General features: G+C 36.8%; 1 protein-coding gene across 8 annotated transcripts in view; it reads right to left on the bottom strand.

The window, feature by feature from the left end:
* Positions 1 to 896: 896 nt before the first annotated feature.
* The window catches only part of UACA (uveal autoantigen with coiled-coil domains and ankyrin repeats), a 101,223-nt gene continuing 85,332 nt past the window's right edge, over positions 897 to 16,787 (bottom strand). For all 8 annotated transcript variants that reach the window (XM_077939641.1, XM_077939639.1, XM_015142588.3 and 5 more), the window contains 6 exons: positions 13,818 to 13,854; positions 12,876 to 12,928; positions 8,592 to 11,330; positions 6,467 to 6,619; positions 4,058 to 4,123; positions 897 to 1,091 (listed from right to left, as the gene is read on the bottom strand). In XM_077939641.1, coding sequence (XP_077795767.1) covers positions 1,020 to 1,091; positions 4,058 to 4,123; positions 6,467 to 6,619; positions 8,592 to 11,330; positions 12,876 to 12,928; positions 13,818 to 13,854 — 3,120 coding nt within the window. In that variant the 3' untranslated portion in view covers positions 897 to 1,019. The remainder of the gene's footprint in view (positions 1,092 to 4,057; positions 4,124 to 6,466; positions 6,620 to 8,591; positions 11,331 to 12,875; positions 12,929 to 13,817; positions 13,855 to 16,787) is intronic.

The raw sequence follows: 16,787 nt of genomic DNA on the forward strand, positions 1-16,787 counted from the left end.
TTGCTATCTATATACTCTTTCCGTTTACTGTATTACTGCACTTGTCTCTAAAACTTCGAAAATCTGTTATCTAAAATCAATTCTCTAATGCTAATTTTGCAGGAAAACTGTATTTCACATTATTAATCTCATTAGTATAACTTTCCTATAAATAAGCATGAAACATTTGGAGGATGCATATATAATGAGTGCTTGGTTACTATAGTAGCAAATGTCAAACTAATTGCTAAAAAAAAGTCTAAAGGTTTTGACACTTTGAAAAATCTAGTATATCATTTATCACTATTCACTAATACTGTGGCAAGAATAGTCACCACAAGTAAAAATTAAGATACTGTTGTAGAGATTGAGGTAATTTTATTATAAATTCCTGATATATTCCACCCCTGCCTGTTCTTAATCTAACTGTAATTTAGCACCACAAACCATTTATGAAAATTAATTTATTTTAAAAGGCATAAAAGTTATTAGTGTAAAAAGAAAAAATACCTATAACTACAAAAAAGGCCAAAGACACTAATGAAGTTACCTCAATAAAGATACTGTAATATGTAACTTGGCCAGCCAAGTTATAACACATTCCTCGCAACTGTATGTCTCAAGGTTCTGAGGATCTGAAAGGTTTTTTGATCCACCTAAAAGTGGCCACCAACCAAATTAATTTCTCTGAAAGACATCTTTAAGAAATTATTTCAGCCTAACCTTGCTTCGTATGGACTCACACAGATGGCTCATGTTTTATTAGGGACTCGAAGGTTTAAAAATATGTAGTCAATCCAGGGCGAAGTGTTATGTTGTTTGCCTATTTGTAAAATTAACACATACAGAAAATAAGATTCAAACTGATATTGAAAAAGACTAATATATTCATCTAATTTTTTAAAAAAACCTACCAATGGAACAAAATATATTTTATTTTAATTATACCAGCACAGTAAGGCCCAGAAAGACCATGGAGTTGCACAAAGAATGTTCAGCACCAGCAAGATAAAACAGATACTGGCCGTCAGTGCTAACTGCTAGCACACAAGCCCCTGCCGCATTTGTATGATCTGGAGCAGAGCCTCCTGAACATCTTCATCCATGTGACCCTTCGGAGAAAGAAGAAAGAGGAGCATTATTTTATGTAATCTTTGTTTACATAAGAATTCTAAAGACAAAGCTTTTACAAAGCATAACTAGTCACTGACTCATCAAATGCTAAATCCTTACCATTGTGATATCTAAAGGAAAAGGGGGTACAGCCCTATCATGAAAATAAAGTCAATTAATAAGGAGTGCACGGCTGGGTGTGGTGGCTCATGCCTGCAATCCCAGCACTTTGGGAGGCCGAGATGGGTGGATCATTTGAGGTCAGGAGTTTGAGACCAGCCTGGCCAACATGGCGAAATTCCGTCTCTAGTAAAAATACAAAAATAAGCCAGTTGTGGTGGCACACATCTGTAATCCCAGCTATTCATGAGGCTGAGACAGGAGAATCGCTTGAACCTGGGAGGCGGAGGTTGCAGTGAACCGAGATCGTGGCACTGCACTCCAGCCTGAGTGACAGGGTGAGACCCCATCTAAAAAAAAAAGACTAGTGCACACCAGTTGCTCTAACATCCATTATCATAAAACATATGGATAAACCTCCCTCTTTCTCTTTTTTAATAACAGCCTTGAATGATAGAGCAAAGTAAACTACAAGGAAATCTGTTGCTGCTGATGAGGATTTTTTTTTTTTTTTTTTTTTTAATTAGAAAACTAACTGATGGCCGAACACGGTGGCTCACACCTGCAATCTCAGCACTTTGGGAGGCCAAGGTGCGAGGATCACTTGAGGCCAGGAGTTTAAGACCAGCCTAGACAATACAGTGAGACTCCATCTCAAAAACTTAAAAAAAAAACAATTTAGCTGGGTGTGGTGGCATGCGCCTGTAGTCCCAGCTACTTGGGAGGTTGAGGGAGGATGATCACTTGAGCCCAGGAGTTGAGGCTGTTTGAGTTATGACTGTGCCACTGCACTCCAGCCTGGATGACAGAGCAAGACTCTATCTCCTAAAAAAATTTAAAATTTAAGTAATTGATTTTAAAAACCCATATTTATGTTTTTACATAAATAGGTTCATATATATTATTTTATAACTTGCTTTTTTATGTAGTGTCATAAAAATCTTTCCCTTGAGCTACCCAATTATTTTAAGTTATTGTATAATATCCACTGCATGGATATATTACATTTCTTTACCCATTCCCCTAATGATGGACATTTAAGGTATTCCCAATCTTAATGGAAAGATTACTAGAGAAGAAATTGCTGGGTCAAAAAGCAGTCTCAATTTTTAATTCTGTTAAGTACTACAAAATTTCCCTCTATAGAGATTATAACAATCTGTACTACCATCAATGGAGTAAAAATGCCCGTTTCCAATACACTCTGGCTAACACGATAGACTATAATCTTGTGTAATATTTCCAGTTCCAATATGTTCTTATTCATTTGCATCTCCCCCATTACTGATGAAACAAAGTTATCTTTTTTACATGCATGTTCACCATTTATATTTTTAAAACATACTTTAAACTTCAAGTGATGGCATGAGTTGATTAAATGCAGCTCAATATGGTGGGCCTATTACAATACCGCATCCCCTCCCAACACACATGTACGTTTTTTTTCCTGGAGTACCTAAATAGGTTTCAGCACAACACTTCCTATTAATATGAAAAGTTTTGCTTTCAAAATCTGTTTCTATAACAGCAGGATGTTTACATTTCAAACATTAGCCATAGTTGACTGAACTGAATTTCTTAGTTAACTTTATGATGCCAGAAGGCAAGACTATTTCTGATGCCAATTGCTTTTGTTATGTTTCATTAGGACACAGCAGAAAATAATTTCAAATTCTGGAAGTGCATATTATACAAAGTGGAAAGGCTTGTTAGTTTGCTGTATTTTTCATTAAGAGCAAGCTCTTCCTCTCACGGCCAATACTAGTGAGTTTCTCAGCCTCTCTAACACAGATTTTCTACTATTTCCCCACTTGAACTTCCTATTCCCTGTCCCTCAATAATCTTCTCTAATAATTGCAATAAACTTTAAAATTCTAGTTTATCTCTGATTTGCTCAAAAGAGTAGCTAAGATACCTTGTTCTATCATATCATTCATTCTTTTTCATTGGTTTCCCCTCCATCTCCTATAGAAATGGCAGGTCTATTGATTTTAAGAACTTGATATCATAAAGTATCTTTCATTATTTTATCTAGTTGTCTGTTTAAAATTGATTTTTTTTTAATCTTTCCCTTCTTTTTTTTTTGGCTTGTTTTTACAGTGTGGCCTAACATACTTCAAATTCAAATAATTCCCATGATCTCTGTCATTCTAAAATTTCTTTCTTTTAGTACATTTTCTTCCTGAAAAAAATCTATGCTGAGAATTTTGGGGATGCTGCTCATGGTGTTTCTACAGGAAATTAAGTATAGTATCCTTTACATGTTAATCATTTCTTAGTATTTTTTTTTAACAATAACTTTCTCAGTACACCCCTAAAAAAAGGGAATTCATAATATTATTCCTTAATTATTCCTTGGCTTTACCAAGCCAAGTTAAGGCTTGGTAAATAATTATCACCAATTCTCTCTTAACAAATCATTTTGTCTTTAATTACTACAGTCCTATACACATAACACCCTGCTTGTTACTTTTGTACTTTTCTAGTATTCAAAGCCATTCCCACACTCCTCTTAGATGACAGCCACGTGTGGATGTCAAGGCACTGTCTCCAGCTAGCAACACCATTAACGTGTGCTACCATCACATGTTACCAAACGGTCTATAAACTGAGTGACAAGCAGATGGAGACAACACTAAATTTAAGATGTTGTGTTGCCATATAGCTTTGTAAATTTTTCTGGGAGATCCACAAACCATGATTAAAAGAAACATAATTATTTTTAAATAAGCATATGGGGTGCAGCTACTTTAAACATCAATTACTTTCACATAAATTTATTTGAAAATAAAAAAATTATTATCTCTAAAGCAATATTCTTTCCAAAGGAGAAGTAGTTCTTTACCTGTGCAGCACTAAGAAGGTGTGTTCGATAAATTGCAATTACTTCTTGATGCTGTCTGTCAGCATCCTAGAAATGTGGAAAGATGGGCAGATGTGAATATCAGCATTGACATTTCCAAACTTTGGACAATGCTCAGGCTTCATGCTACAAAACTATTATTATTATTAAAGTGCTCCTGCTATTTCTAACAACAAACTACCTTGGACCTACCAGATGCAGAATTCCAAAACTAACAATAGAAACTTCTCTAATGAATGTGTGGCTAATGACAGTAATGCTACTTTCCCTAATTAACATGAAATTATTGCTTTAGTTCACATCTAGTGCCATGACCTTCTGCAGACACTTATCACATGTTTGGATTATTGCAAATGCTTCCTATCCTGTCTTACTATCTCCACGCCGTATTCCCTATCATGCCTCTGAGACTAAGGTACCTCTTTCCTCACATCACTTTTGGCTCAAAAACCTTGAGTGACACTTCTTTACATACATGAGAGAATCCAAATTCATCAGTTTGGTTCTCAATGACTTCAACAGTTTGGCTTCAAACATTCGCTCTCAAATACAGCAGTCCCCTCTTATTGGCAGTTTTGCGATCAGCGGTTTCACTTTCTCTATTTCAGTTGCCCATGGTATAGTACAATAAGATATTGTGAGATATAGAGACCACATTCACATAACTTTTATTACAACATATTGTTATAATTGTTCTACTTTATTATGCTATTGTTATTAATCTCTTACTGTGCCCAATTTATAAATTAAACTTTATCACAGGTATTTATATATGGGGGGAAAACATAGCTTAGATAGGGTTCAGCAGGTCTTATCCATGGTTTCAGGCATCCACTGGGGGTCTTGGAACACAGCCTCAGTTGGTAAGAGGGGGACTACTCTACAGGCAGGCCTTTCAGTGCCCTCTGGCCATGCCACTTGTATTCTGTCTCCACGCTTTATAGCATATACAGGGTTCAGCAGGTCCTATCCATGATTTCAGGTATCCACTGGGGGTCTTGGAACATACCCTCAGTGGAGAAGAGGGGGACTACTCTACAGGCAGGCCTTTTACTGCCCACTGGCCATGTCACTTGTATTCCATCTCCATGCTTTTTTTACACTATTTTCTTTGGATGGAAGAGCCTCTACTTTCCTTTCACCCACCAAAATAGCATCTACTTTACAAGTTGAAGCCAGGTACTCCCTTCTTTAAAACTAGCTTCCACCACACCACTAAGCTTTCCTTCCTGGAAACTCCCATCACTTAGAATCTGCATTCTCAATTCTGTATTTGACATCTCTCATTTTGTCATTTTACGAATCTGTATTTTGCCTCCCTAACTACCCAGAATTCCTTGGGGACAGGAATGGCATACTTTCTTTATCCCTGCTTAGCACAGTGTCATGAAGATAATAAACAATAAACAAATATTTCTAATTACTAAAGGGACACTATACTCTTTGGATAAGATCCAAATTCACAATTTACCATCCTTAATCTATAGGCCTACAGTGTTAAAAAATAAACACTACAAAAAACCTTTCTTCTCTTAAAAAATAAACAATTCTACGAAATAGGGAAACATCAACAACAATTTACATGTGATTGGGCCATTTTACTTAGCATTTCGTGTGTATTAGTGCATAATTAAAAGCATAGTCCCAGATACTCAGGAAACTGAGGCAGCAGGATCACTTGAGCCCAGGAGATCAGCCTATAGCAAGACCCCATTGGAGACGAGCCTAAGCAACATAGCAAGACTCCATCTTTAAAAAAAAATGTAAACAAACAAGTAATCAGTTATTATTGTTTTGTGGATGAGAAAACCAAGAGTTAAAAGGAATGTTCCTTGCCACTTCCTTGTAAGTGGCAGGACTGAGACCAGACCTTCCAACTTTAGCTTCTAAATCCAGGCATTTATTCTTCTATGTAAGGTATAAAACAATAGGAATGCTTCTTTATTCACAAAGATAAAAGATTATTTTAAAACCTCCTTTAGTTTAGTGGACCAATATTTTAGAGAGTACACTGCAATGAGAAAGATGCTGGATTTGGAGTCAGCCAGTTCCACATTTATACCCCAGCTGAATGACCCCAGGCATCAAATATTTTATTCTTTGTTTCCTTAAGAATTAAATGGAGGGAATAAACCTGCTTTGTGAGATTGTGATGAAGATAAAGTTTATAGATAAAGTATGTAAAATGTTTAATATGGTGCCTGCTGTACAGTAGGCATCAAATAAGTATTATTACACCACCAGTATAGGTAACTTCTCGTATATAAAAACAATTACATTCTTGGATCCAAACACAGCTACAGATCACTTTAATTTCTAAATTAGCCTTACAAACCAACTACAGGGAACCAGCACATATTCACGCAAAGCCCCGTGTGCCTGGTTACTCACAGCCAGCTGTTGCTCCAGAGATTTCACTTGGTGCTGCAGAGTGTCAATCAGCTGGCTCTGCCTCTTGGTAGGGTTCCCACTTGTGTAGGTGAGTTGGGAAAGGCCATTGAGTGCTTGTTTTAGTCTTTCCACATCATTAAGCAGTTCAGTTATCTTAAAAAAAAGTTGTAGGAGAAACATATTATTTACTTATTCATGTACAATGAACATCTTTGTACATAAATCATTCCTTTTTGGAGACACAAGCTTTATCTTTATACAACAGAAAATTGAGGTATGAATATTGCCAAAATTGTTATCAACGGTGCATATAATATGTAATTTATAATTAAATCCCCAGAAATTCTTTACAAAAGCAATACCAGATTACAATAAATATTACATATATCCTAAGATGTGAGTATAAACATAGTCTTCTTACTTTTAGATTATAAGTATCTATGAAGGCACATGAACTATCTTCCAGGTAACATATAGAACACAGGAAGGGAAGGCGGATTCCCAGCAACAAAGTGTGAAAAGTAAAAGGGTGTGGCCCATGTAAGTCTAATATGTTCCTTTTTCCTTTCAAGAGTTGTATTATTTAAGACTACTTTGTTGTCGAGAAGAAAAAAAAACAAGGAGGCTGTTTATAGGAATAGGAAGTGCCTAGAAACATAGCATTTTCCCCCCTGCTTTAAAGTCAGACAGAGTCGACTTGTATGAGCTTGACTAATTTCCTTTACTTTGCTGAGCCTTAGATGCCACATTGATGAAAGGTGGACAATCTTTCAGAGTTAAAAAAATCAGGTTGGGCACAGTGGCTCACACCTATAATCCTAATACTTTGGGACGCTAAGGCAGGAAGATTGTTTAAACTCAGGAATTCAAGACCAGCCTGGGCAATATAGCAAGACTCCATCTCCTCCCCTGCAACATTTTTTATTGAAAAATAATAATAGACAAAAAAACAAAGAAAATCAAATGCACTTATATGCACATGCTCAATAAATGGCAACAAGTAGATATTAATAATTAGCTCTTATAATTTATAAGTATATTTACTTATACTTAAGTATAATAATATATTTAAATTTATAAGTATATTTATATAGTAATATATATTACTATATATATTCATAGCTACCTTCTGAACAAGCTTAGAGCATTTAAATTCTCAATCACAGAGATGGTGTGCCAGAGGATAGTATGTACAAATACTTTCCAATGGGGAGGGCAGTCTGTGTCTGTGTTTACTCCACTGTATCCCCAGCACATGATATGTAGAAGGCATTTAATCATTACATGTTGAATGGATAAAACTGCAGTCAGTCTTTATATGTCATCTCCATAGTAAAAACTTTATAAATACCAGTGTCAAAAATATTGTTGAGTACCTGTCTGTAAATTGTACCATGAGAATTAAAAATAAGATGGAAAGTTAAGTTATAAACCCTGCTCATAAAAACTGGGCAGATCAACTACATAATTCTAACAAGGTAATATACATGTTTTAAAGGGATGGCAAAGCCACAAAAAAACATGTATCTTAGAGGAGGAACTGTTTACCATAGACTAGATTGGACAGTGAGGGCTTTAGGAAGGAGGATAACATGTTAATGAATGTATAGGATTCAACTCAGTAGAAAGGAGGGAAAGGACATTCTGGGTGAGGGAACTAGTCTGGAGAAAGACATGAGCAACAGAACATAAAATGAATTGGAGGGCTCAGTTTACTACTATGGGTGAGTGCCAAGATCAACTCTGGATGCTCCCCAGTGTTCTTGGTTTCTTGCAGCCCAGAATGAGAGCTTCCCCGCCACCCTCTTCCCCACCTTTCACATGCCACAAACCCACTGGCTTTTGACTCTTCATCTGTGAGACAAGTGAGCCTTAAGTCTCCCCATCATTCCTCATTCTTGGCTAGAACAGCTAAACAAACAGAAGGAAAAATGCTTTTGATTTTTGTTTGCATTACTTCACTTTTTTTCAATTCGGAATTTTTGCACACAAGTTGCCAAACTGGAAAGGGTGTGTCTAATGGTCACTTTGTTACTACCTGTGTCTACTTTCCTGTGAGATTCTGTGGTAAAGAGTGCTGCTCTGGGTTTCCAACACATAGTCATGCAGACTACTTTGTACCTACCTTATTATCTTTTGCTTCTATTTGTTTAGCAGATTCTTGTATTCTTCTTTGCAACTCTGTGATTGTTGTTAAGGACTTATCACATCGTTCCTTCTGATCCTTGATTTCTTGCTCAATGCTAAAATGCAGTAATTCCTTCTCATCTTTTGCAGATATTTCCTTCTTCTTGGCATGTAAAACTTCCTCACATACTTCCTCATACTTTCTATTCAGATTGGCCAATTTTTCATTTAAGCTGGAAATCTGTGTCTCCAAATCACTTTTTGTTGCTTTATATTTAGACAAATCAACTACTTCTCTAGTCTCTAATTTTTTTAATGCTTGTTTAGTATTCTGAACCTCAGACTGAAGTTTGGAGACTTCTTCCATTTTGTTTTGGCTTTCTTCTTCCTTTTCTCTCAAGCTAGCTTTTATGATTCCAACTTCTTTCTCAAATGCTTCTTTAATCTGCAAATGCTCTGCCAGGGGTACAGAAGAGTTCTTTTGATTCTCCAACAACTGATGCAGTTTGGTCACTGTCTGCTGCTCTTTCTCGTAACACCTTTGCATATTCTTCAATTCTTCCTTTAGATTTTCAATCGTGCCATTAAGAGATTTTTTCAGAGCTTCAACCTGTTCCAATGGAACATGTTGTTTTTGCAAAAGATTTTGCACTGCAAGTATCTCAGAGGTCTGTTTGGCATTTTCTTCTACTAGCTTCTCTTTCACATTCTTTATTTCTGCATATTTCTGTGACAAGTCTTTTAACTGTTTGTTTAGCTCGTCTGTTTTTCTGCTTAATGCTCTTTCCATTTCATGAGACTTCTCAATGAGAACTGTCTTATCCCTCAAATCTTTCTGAAGGGTAAAAATCTCCTTCTTTAACCTATCATTCTCTTGCTTGTTTTTCTTGACTTCTTCTTCACTGACACTATACTTCTGTGTCTGCTCTGATAACTGGTCTTTTAGTTCTTTCTCTGTTGCTTTAAATTTTCTCTCGCACTCCTCAAAGCTGACAATTGGGGCGTATTTTACCTTAATGCATTCTTGTATTGTGTCGAGCTCCTTCTTCTGGGCTTTAATTTCGGCATGCAGTGTCACAATCTCTTCTTGGCCTTTTCTGTAGTTGGCCAGTATTTCAGCATTACTATCCTGCACCTTTCTCATGCTCTGACTTAGCGAGCTCATCTTTGCCTCGTGCTCTGCCAGGCTGATGTACTCAGCTTTTATTTGGTTCTGAGTGTTTTCCAGGTTTCTTTTTAGTATTTCATTCTTATCTTTTATTTTTACAAATTCCTGATTTATATCTTCAAACTTTTTCTTCACATCTAATAATTCTTTGTTAGTTTTAGCTAACGTGTTATTCAGTGTCATTTTAATCTCTTCATGGGTTTTAACCGGCACATACTCATTACTCATCATCTTCTTCAAGTTACTGTTTTCAGATGTGAGAGCGTGTATTTTCTCCTGGTCTTCACCACATTTTTTCTTAAGTTCAGACAATTGTTTCTTAAGTTCAACAATACTGGATTTCAGAGCTGTTACCTCTTTTTCATGTTTCTCAGGAGGTACAAACACAGTTTCTAGGCGGTTCACATCCTTACTTAAGCTGTCATTTTCCAGTAGCAATTTCTCCATTTCCAGCTTCTTTTCTGTGTATTTTTGTGTTACATCTAAAACCTTTCTATTAAGATCATCAATAATTGCATCATGTGACTTTTTCATGTCTTCACTTACTTTTAAAGGAACATAATGATTTTTCATTTCAATTGTTAAGTTATGTGCTTGCTCCTTGAGGAGCTTATTATCCAGATAAACTTTTTCAATTTCCTTTTGTAGTGTCTGATTTTTCAATGTTAACTCAGTGATCTTCTTCCCAAGTTCTCCTGATTTCTGTTCTAATCTGCTCTTAACCTGTTCATGTTCCTCTAGTTTGATGTGCTGAGCAAGCTTGGCCTTAACATTCTCAAGTTCTCTCTTTAACTGTCTAATTTCACTAAGGGATTTTTCATGTTCTCTTTCCATTTCTACTAATATTTTTGCTTTCTCATTCACTTCATTTGATAATGAGCTCTTCATGTTTTCAAATTTTTCGGCTGGAATGGAAAGGGCCAACTTTGCTAACAATTCTTTTGCCTGGCCTTCCATCTCTTTGACCTTTCTTCCTTTCTTCTCTCGCTCCATTTCACACATACTAAGTTCCTTCTGTAATCGCTTATTTTCTTCTATCAGCTTGCCTTCATCCCTCTTAAACTCTTCCACTATCATCTCATTTTGTTTGATTTGGTTTCTTAATTTCCCCACTTCTGCTGAAGCACCTTCATATTTTGCTTTCATGTCTTTCAACTGATCCTTCAGTTCCTCCGTTAGTCTGTGATTCCCTGAGGCTGCTTCACTTGTTAAGTGTTCTTTAAGGGCAAGAAAATGGGTCTGCATTTGTTTAACTTTACCTTCTGACTCATACATCCTCTTCTGCACATCTTTTAATGCATCTTCTAATTGCTTTATCTGTTCATCTGAATCCTCCTTGACCCTTTCACATTCTAATGCTAACGCTTTGCATTCTGCCACTTTGTGTGCCAGTTCATTTTGGAGCTTCAGTCGGTCTTGTTTTGCTGACTCGCAGAAAGTTCGCATTGCTTCTAACTCTTTCTTTAAAATTTCATTTTCGGAGTATGATGTTTGACTGGGTAAAGATAGCTCCAGAGGTCTTAACATAGATCTGCTTTGCATATGGGCTGGTATACCTGGGGAAGTACACTGAAAAGAAAAAAACAAAAAGACATCAATCACAAAAGTCTAAATGAGACATTTACTATACTTATTTGCCAAACTTAGAGAAAGTTTGCACATCATCAGGAGTCAAAGTGTTATCAGACTAGGTAGTAAGATGGAAAAAAAACACAATGCTGATTTTTGTAGTAAGAAAACAGTTCTGGATATGATTTCCTTAATACATTCACAACATTTTCAGACCTCTGTTCACGTAAGTCTATTTCTGGCAGAACAAGGGAAAACGGTCATGGCTACTGGGTGCTATTTTGTCTTTCCCCTTTCATAACACCTACCCACACATGAATATCACCAACTTTATCAAAACGTATTTATTATTTATATGTTTTATGGCACATAATGTGCTTAGAACTTCAAATTCTGAAGCAAACCATCATAACCTTGAATAAAAACAAGTATTGTCATTTTAAATGTGCCGATAATTTCATAGAATTATAGATTTAACTTCTAACAAGATTTTTGACTTCTGTGTACTTTCACTGTTAAAACAACAGAATATTCTCTAAATTATAAAAATACCACCAAAATAAACCCAGCTAGTTATCAGAGTTGTCAAGAGAATGATTGGTCATGGCCAGCACCAGGGAAAGAGTCTCCCAATAGATAGAAAACACCTGGAGCTGGTGACAGCCGCTTCCGGATAAGATCTCCGGAGCTGGGTGAGCAGGCTCAAGCATGCACACTAAGAGGCAAAATGGTGGATGTATGACCTTCTTCCAGGGGCATTTGACTGGTAAAGGAAAACAGCCCCTAGAGAGCATGTGCACAACCTTAGTAAAGGCACTACATATGTGGACCCTCCTAAGTGCTGACAGGCCACTACGCATGCAGACAGCCTGCCCCCAAAAGAAGAATCAAGGGAGGAGAAATGCAAACCCAAAACCAAGCCAGTGTATAAAAATCCCAAGCCAAGGGCTGAACAAGAGCACTGGGATCTCTCAAGCCACCCACTTGGCCTTCTTCCAAGTGTACTTTGCTTCCTTTTATTCCTGCTCTAACACTTTTTAATAAACTCGCTCCTGCCCTAAAACTTCCCTTGGTCTCTCCCTCTGCCTTAAACCTACTTCTGCCCCTCAGCCAAATCCTTTCCACTGAGGAGGCAAGGATAGAACTTGCTGCAGATCCCTACAGATTTACTGTTAGTTAAATCTGAACTGCCTTTCCCCTGGATCAGGAGGAAAAAAAAAAAATTAACTTTGAATTATTCATATCTGTCCTCCCCTTTATATGGGCAAATATGAAGAGTTAACTGACCACTGTTAATGAACAGAAACTTAGCATCAAATGCAATGAAACTGCAATTCAAATCTCTTATTATAACCACTAACATCAAAAACACTCTAGAGGGCACCAGAAACAGCAATATCTGTTTTTATTAAACTCAAGAAAGCAGGACCAACCTTTGATAATGAAAACCTCACTCTATTACAATGCTACTTTCTCCTCTTTATAAAGGCACAGAAATTTTCTTTAAATGTTTTTTAAAATTAAAAAAAAAAAAACAGTTATTACCTGTGAGTCTGCCATATACATCTGACCTTGTTTAAGAAGCATATCTTCTTTTCCTAAATAAATCCATATAAATGACATTTTAACTTAAATATCCATATTAAAGTAGGCTAAACATTAATTTGATGTTATTCCCTTTATTATTCAAATAAAAGAGAAGCAAGAGGTACAACATAAAAGTATCCTCATTCTAAAATACCCCTTTTTTTCCTTTATTATTTCTATAAACAGAAGTACCTACAATCTACTGAACAATAGATACTAGGTTGGTTTTTATTTTTTTCTTATTTTTTTTCTATGCTCTCTTTCAGCAGAATCACTAAGATTTCAGAAACATCGAAGACTGTCAAACTAGGCTACATGATAATAAAACATATCTTATAATCAAAACAAAAATGATATTCTTTCAAATTTATAGCATAAATATTACTGTTGTACGAGAGGATAGTTTAATAGTCACTAGGAAACAAACAAAAACAGATTTTCTACAGAAATTGTTTATTGCAGAATAAAAAAGATTATGTAGAGTCTAAAAATAATTCATAAATGTTTATTGAACATGTAATTTTAAAATGCCTACTTGCATTGAGACTGATTTCTCCAAATTAGAAAACTGTGTTTATGTTCTTCCCATAAAAAAATGAAGCCTAAATATCACAAGACGAATGTCTATGTCTACTAATCAACAAGGCAAATTTGGTAATTCATACAATATACAATTTTAAAATACAGGTAGCTAAGGAGAATCAGAGCCTCAGCAATTATCAGAATATGTTAGAAGTTACAATAGTCATCTTAACGTCTTCCTAGTTACATGTGTTGATGAAGTTTAGCAGCAGGAATATCTTGTACAGTTATTTCTGTATAGTTAAACAAGTAAGAATAAACATTCTTCTTTGCTTGAACTAGGTGAACTGTAATGATAATCCATACTTTTATACTTACGGTTACTGAAATGACTTCCTGATCCTAAATGATCACTCTGAAATCAGAAGCATAAAACATTTTAGGGTGAATGCTGCCTCATTTTGTTAAATTCTGTATCTGTTTTAGCTCTAAATGATGCAGTCATTAAAACTACATTTTTGACATTCCTGTTTCTCCAGAGCATTATTCTACTCAAACCCACAAAAAGAAACACTAGCAACACTTAGAGAGATCAGGTGGGAATAAAGTACCTCACTAAGCATTTTAGTAAAAGCAGTCAAGTGTTTTAAGGAAAAACTTCATTGCTCAAAAGAAAAAAAAAAGTAAGCCCTAAATGAACTGAAAACAACTTTCAAAAACTACTGTTTGCTACTGCTTTACCTCAAAAGGACGGAAGTGGCCACATTCATGTCAATAACTCATTTTACTTTACCACTGTAGGAAGCAGAAACCCTACCTCATTGACTATGAAATATCGACATAACCTCTTCTTCCAGAGTTTATAAAATACCAAGTACTTGGAAAGTAAAACGAGACAGAGAGCAGGAAATGAAACTGAGGCAGAGACCTACACATAGTAATAAATCCATCAATCCATTAGTTAGGAAATAATAGAGAAACTCCAGATACAGTGAATCAAAATATACTGGGTTGCTCCTTTTCCCAAGTAAGCCCAATACAAAGAATCTAATATATAAATTAAAATGTTACACTTCAAGAGTAAGAATAGGCCAGGTGCAGTGGCTTACACCTGTAATCCCAGCACTTTGGAAGACTGAGACAGGTAGATCACTTGAGCCCAGGAGTTTGAGACCAGCCTAGGCAACGTGGCAAGACCCCATCTCTACAAAAAAATACAAAAACGAGCCAGGCGCGGTGGTTCATTCCTGTAATCCCAGCACTTCGGGAGGCTGAGGCGAGTAGAATGCCTGAGGTCAGGAGCTCAAGACCAGCCTGGCCAACATAGTGAAACCCTGTCTCTAATAAAAATACAAAAAATTAGCTGGACATGGTGGTGGGCACCTGTAATCCCAGCTACTAGGGAGGCTGAGCCAGGAGAACTGCTTGAATCTGGGAGGCGGAGGCTGCAGTGAGCCGAGATAGTGCCATTGCACTCCAGCCTGGGCAACAAGAGAGAAACTTCAATCAATCAATCAATCAATAACACACACAGAAACATTAGCTGGGCAGGGTAACCCAAGTTACTCAGGAGGCTGAGGTGGAAGCACCACCTGAGCCCGGGGAGGTCAAGGCTACAGTGAGTGGTGATCACACCACTGCACTCCAGCCTGGGTAAGAGAGTGAGACCCTGTCTCAAACACAAAACAAAACAAAACAAAACAAAAACCCCAGAGTGAAATGAAGAGTAAGGACAGGCAGATGCAGTTCATATTTGTGCATTTAGGTGTATCAGTCCTAATAGCTACATACCAAACTCTGAAGTTGTCGACCATGATAAAACAGTCCACAATTCCATGACTAAATTAATGCCACCTCCTTTAATCATTAGTGCCCCCACGGCATGAAAAAATACCTATAGGCTTAGTTAAGCTCTTTGTTCTATGGAATATTTAATACTAAAGTTTATAATAACTCCTAAATGGTCCCATACATGCATAAGGGGGTGCTATGCACATAAGGAGTTCAAAAAACTTAATTTGGTCTTATTACCTTTATTACTCAAATGAAAACAAACATAAAAGTTGTAACATAAAATCAGCCTCATTCTAAACTATCCATTTTCTCCATATTTTTATACATACAAGGGAAATAGCTACATGTTAAGTTATTATACATAACTCATACCAGTAATTCTTTTAACAGTTAAGGTTTTTTAAGCATGTGAGATAATACAGCAGTAGATATTCAATGTTTGTAGTAAGTGATGAATTCTTAGTAGTTTGTTGTTGTTTTGTTTGTTTGTTTTGAGACAGGGTCTCACTTTGTCGCCCAAGCTGGAGTGCAGAGGCACAATCTCAGCTCACTGCAGCCTCCACCTCCTGGGTTCAAGTGATTCTCCTTCCTCAGCCACCCAAGTAGCTGGGATTACAGGCATGCACCACCTCGCCCAGCTCATTTTTGTGTTTTTAGTAGAGACAGGATTTCACCATGTTGCCCAGGCTGGTCTTGAACACCTGAGCTCAAGTGATCCACTTGCCTTAGCCTCCCAAACTGTTGGGATTACAGGCTGAGATACCATGTCCAGGCAAATTCTTAGTAGTTTTTAAGGGTTGCTGTTATAAATACTAGGTCATGTATAAAGTGGGACCTGTAATTTTCTGTTTGAAAGTAAAAAATCATTGCTAGCATAAATATTCATCACAATGAGTATGTAGTGACTGAGGAAAATGTCCCCATCATACTGAATGGGAACAGTTACAAAACAAGATGTACAATATGATCCCACCTGTTGAATGAGTATATAACACACAAATTATGTACAAGTGTCTGAAAGGATTTCAGTCAGGTACTAGCAGAGTTAAGATTATAAGTGTCGCCGGGCGTGGTGGCTCACGCCTGTAATCCCAGCACTTTGGGAGGCCGAGGTGGGCGGATCACAAGGTCAGGAGATGGAGACCATGGTGAAACCCCGTCTCTACTAAGAATAGAAAAAATTAGCCGGGCGCAGGGGCGGGCGCCTGTGGTCCCAGCTACTCGGGAGGCTGAGGCAGGAGAATGGCGTGAACCCGGGAGGCGGAGCTTGCAGTGAGCCGAGATTGCGCCACTGCACTCCAGCCTGGGCGACAGGGCGAGACTCCATCTCAAAAAAAAAAAAAAAAAAAAAAAAAAAAAGATTATAAGTGTCTTTTGCATCTGCTTTCAGTTTAAATATATTTTCTTATTTTTCTGAAGTAAATATGTATTTTTATAAGAAAAATGTTACTTTTATGACTACGGTAAGTTATAGACTTGACAATTAAGACAGATAGTTTGTCTAAAGCTACAGAAAAACACCTTTGTTTTCTTCCCCTTGAGACAGAGTCTCAC

This window comes from Macaca mulatta, chromosome 7 (genome assembly GCF_049350105.2).
Source record: "Macaca mulatta isolate MMU2019108-1 chromosome 7, T2T-MMU8v2.0, whole genome shotgun sequence".
Classification (NCBI taxonomy): Eukaryota; Metazoa; Chordata; class Mammalia; order Primates; family Cercopithecidae; genus Macaca; species Macaca mulatta.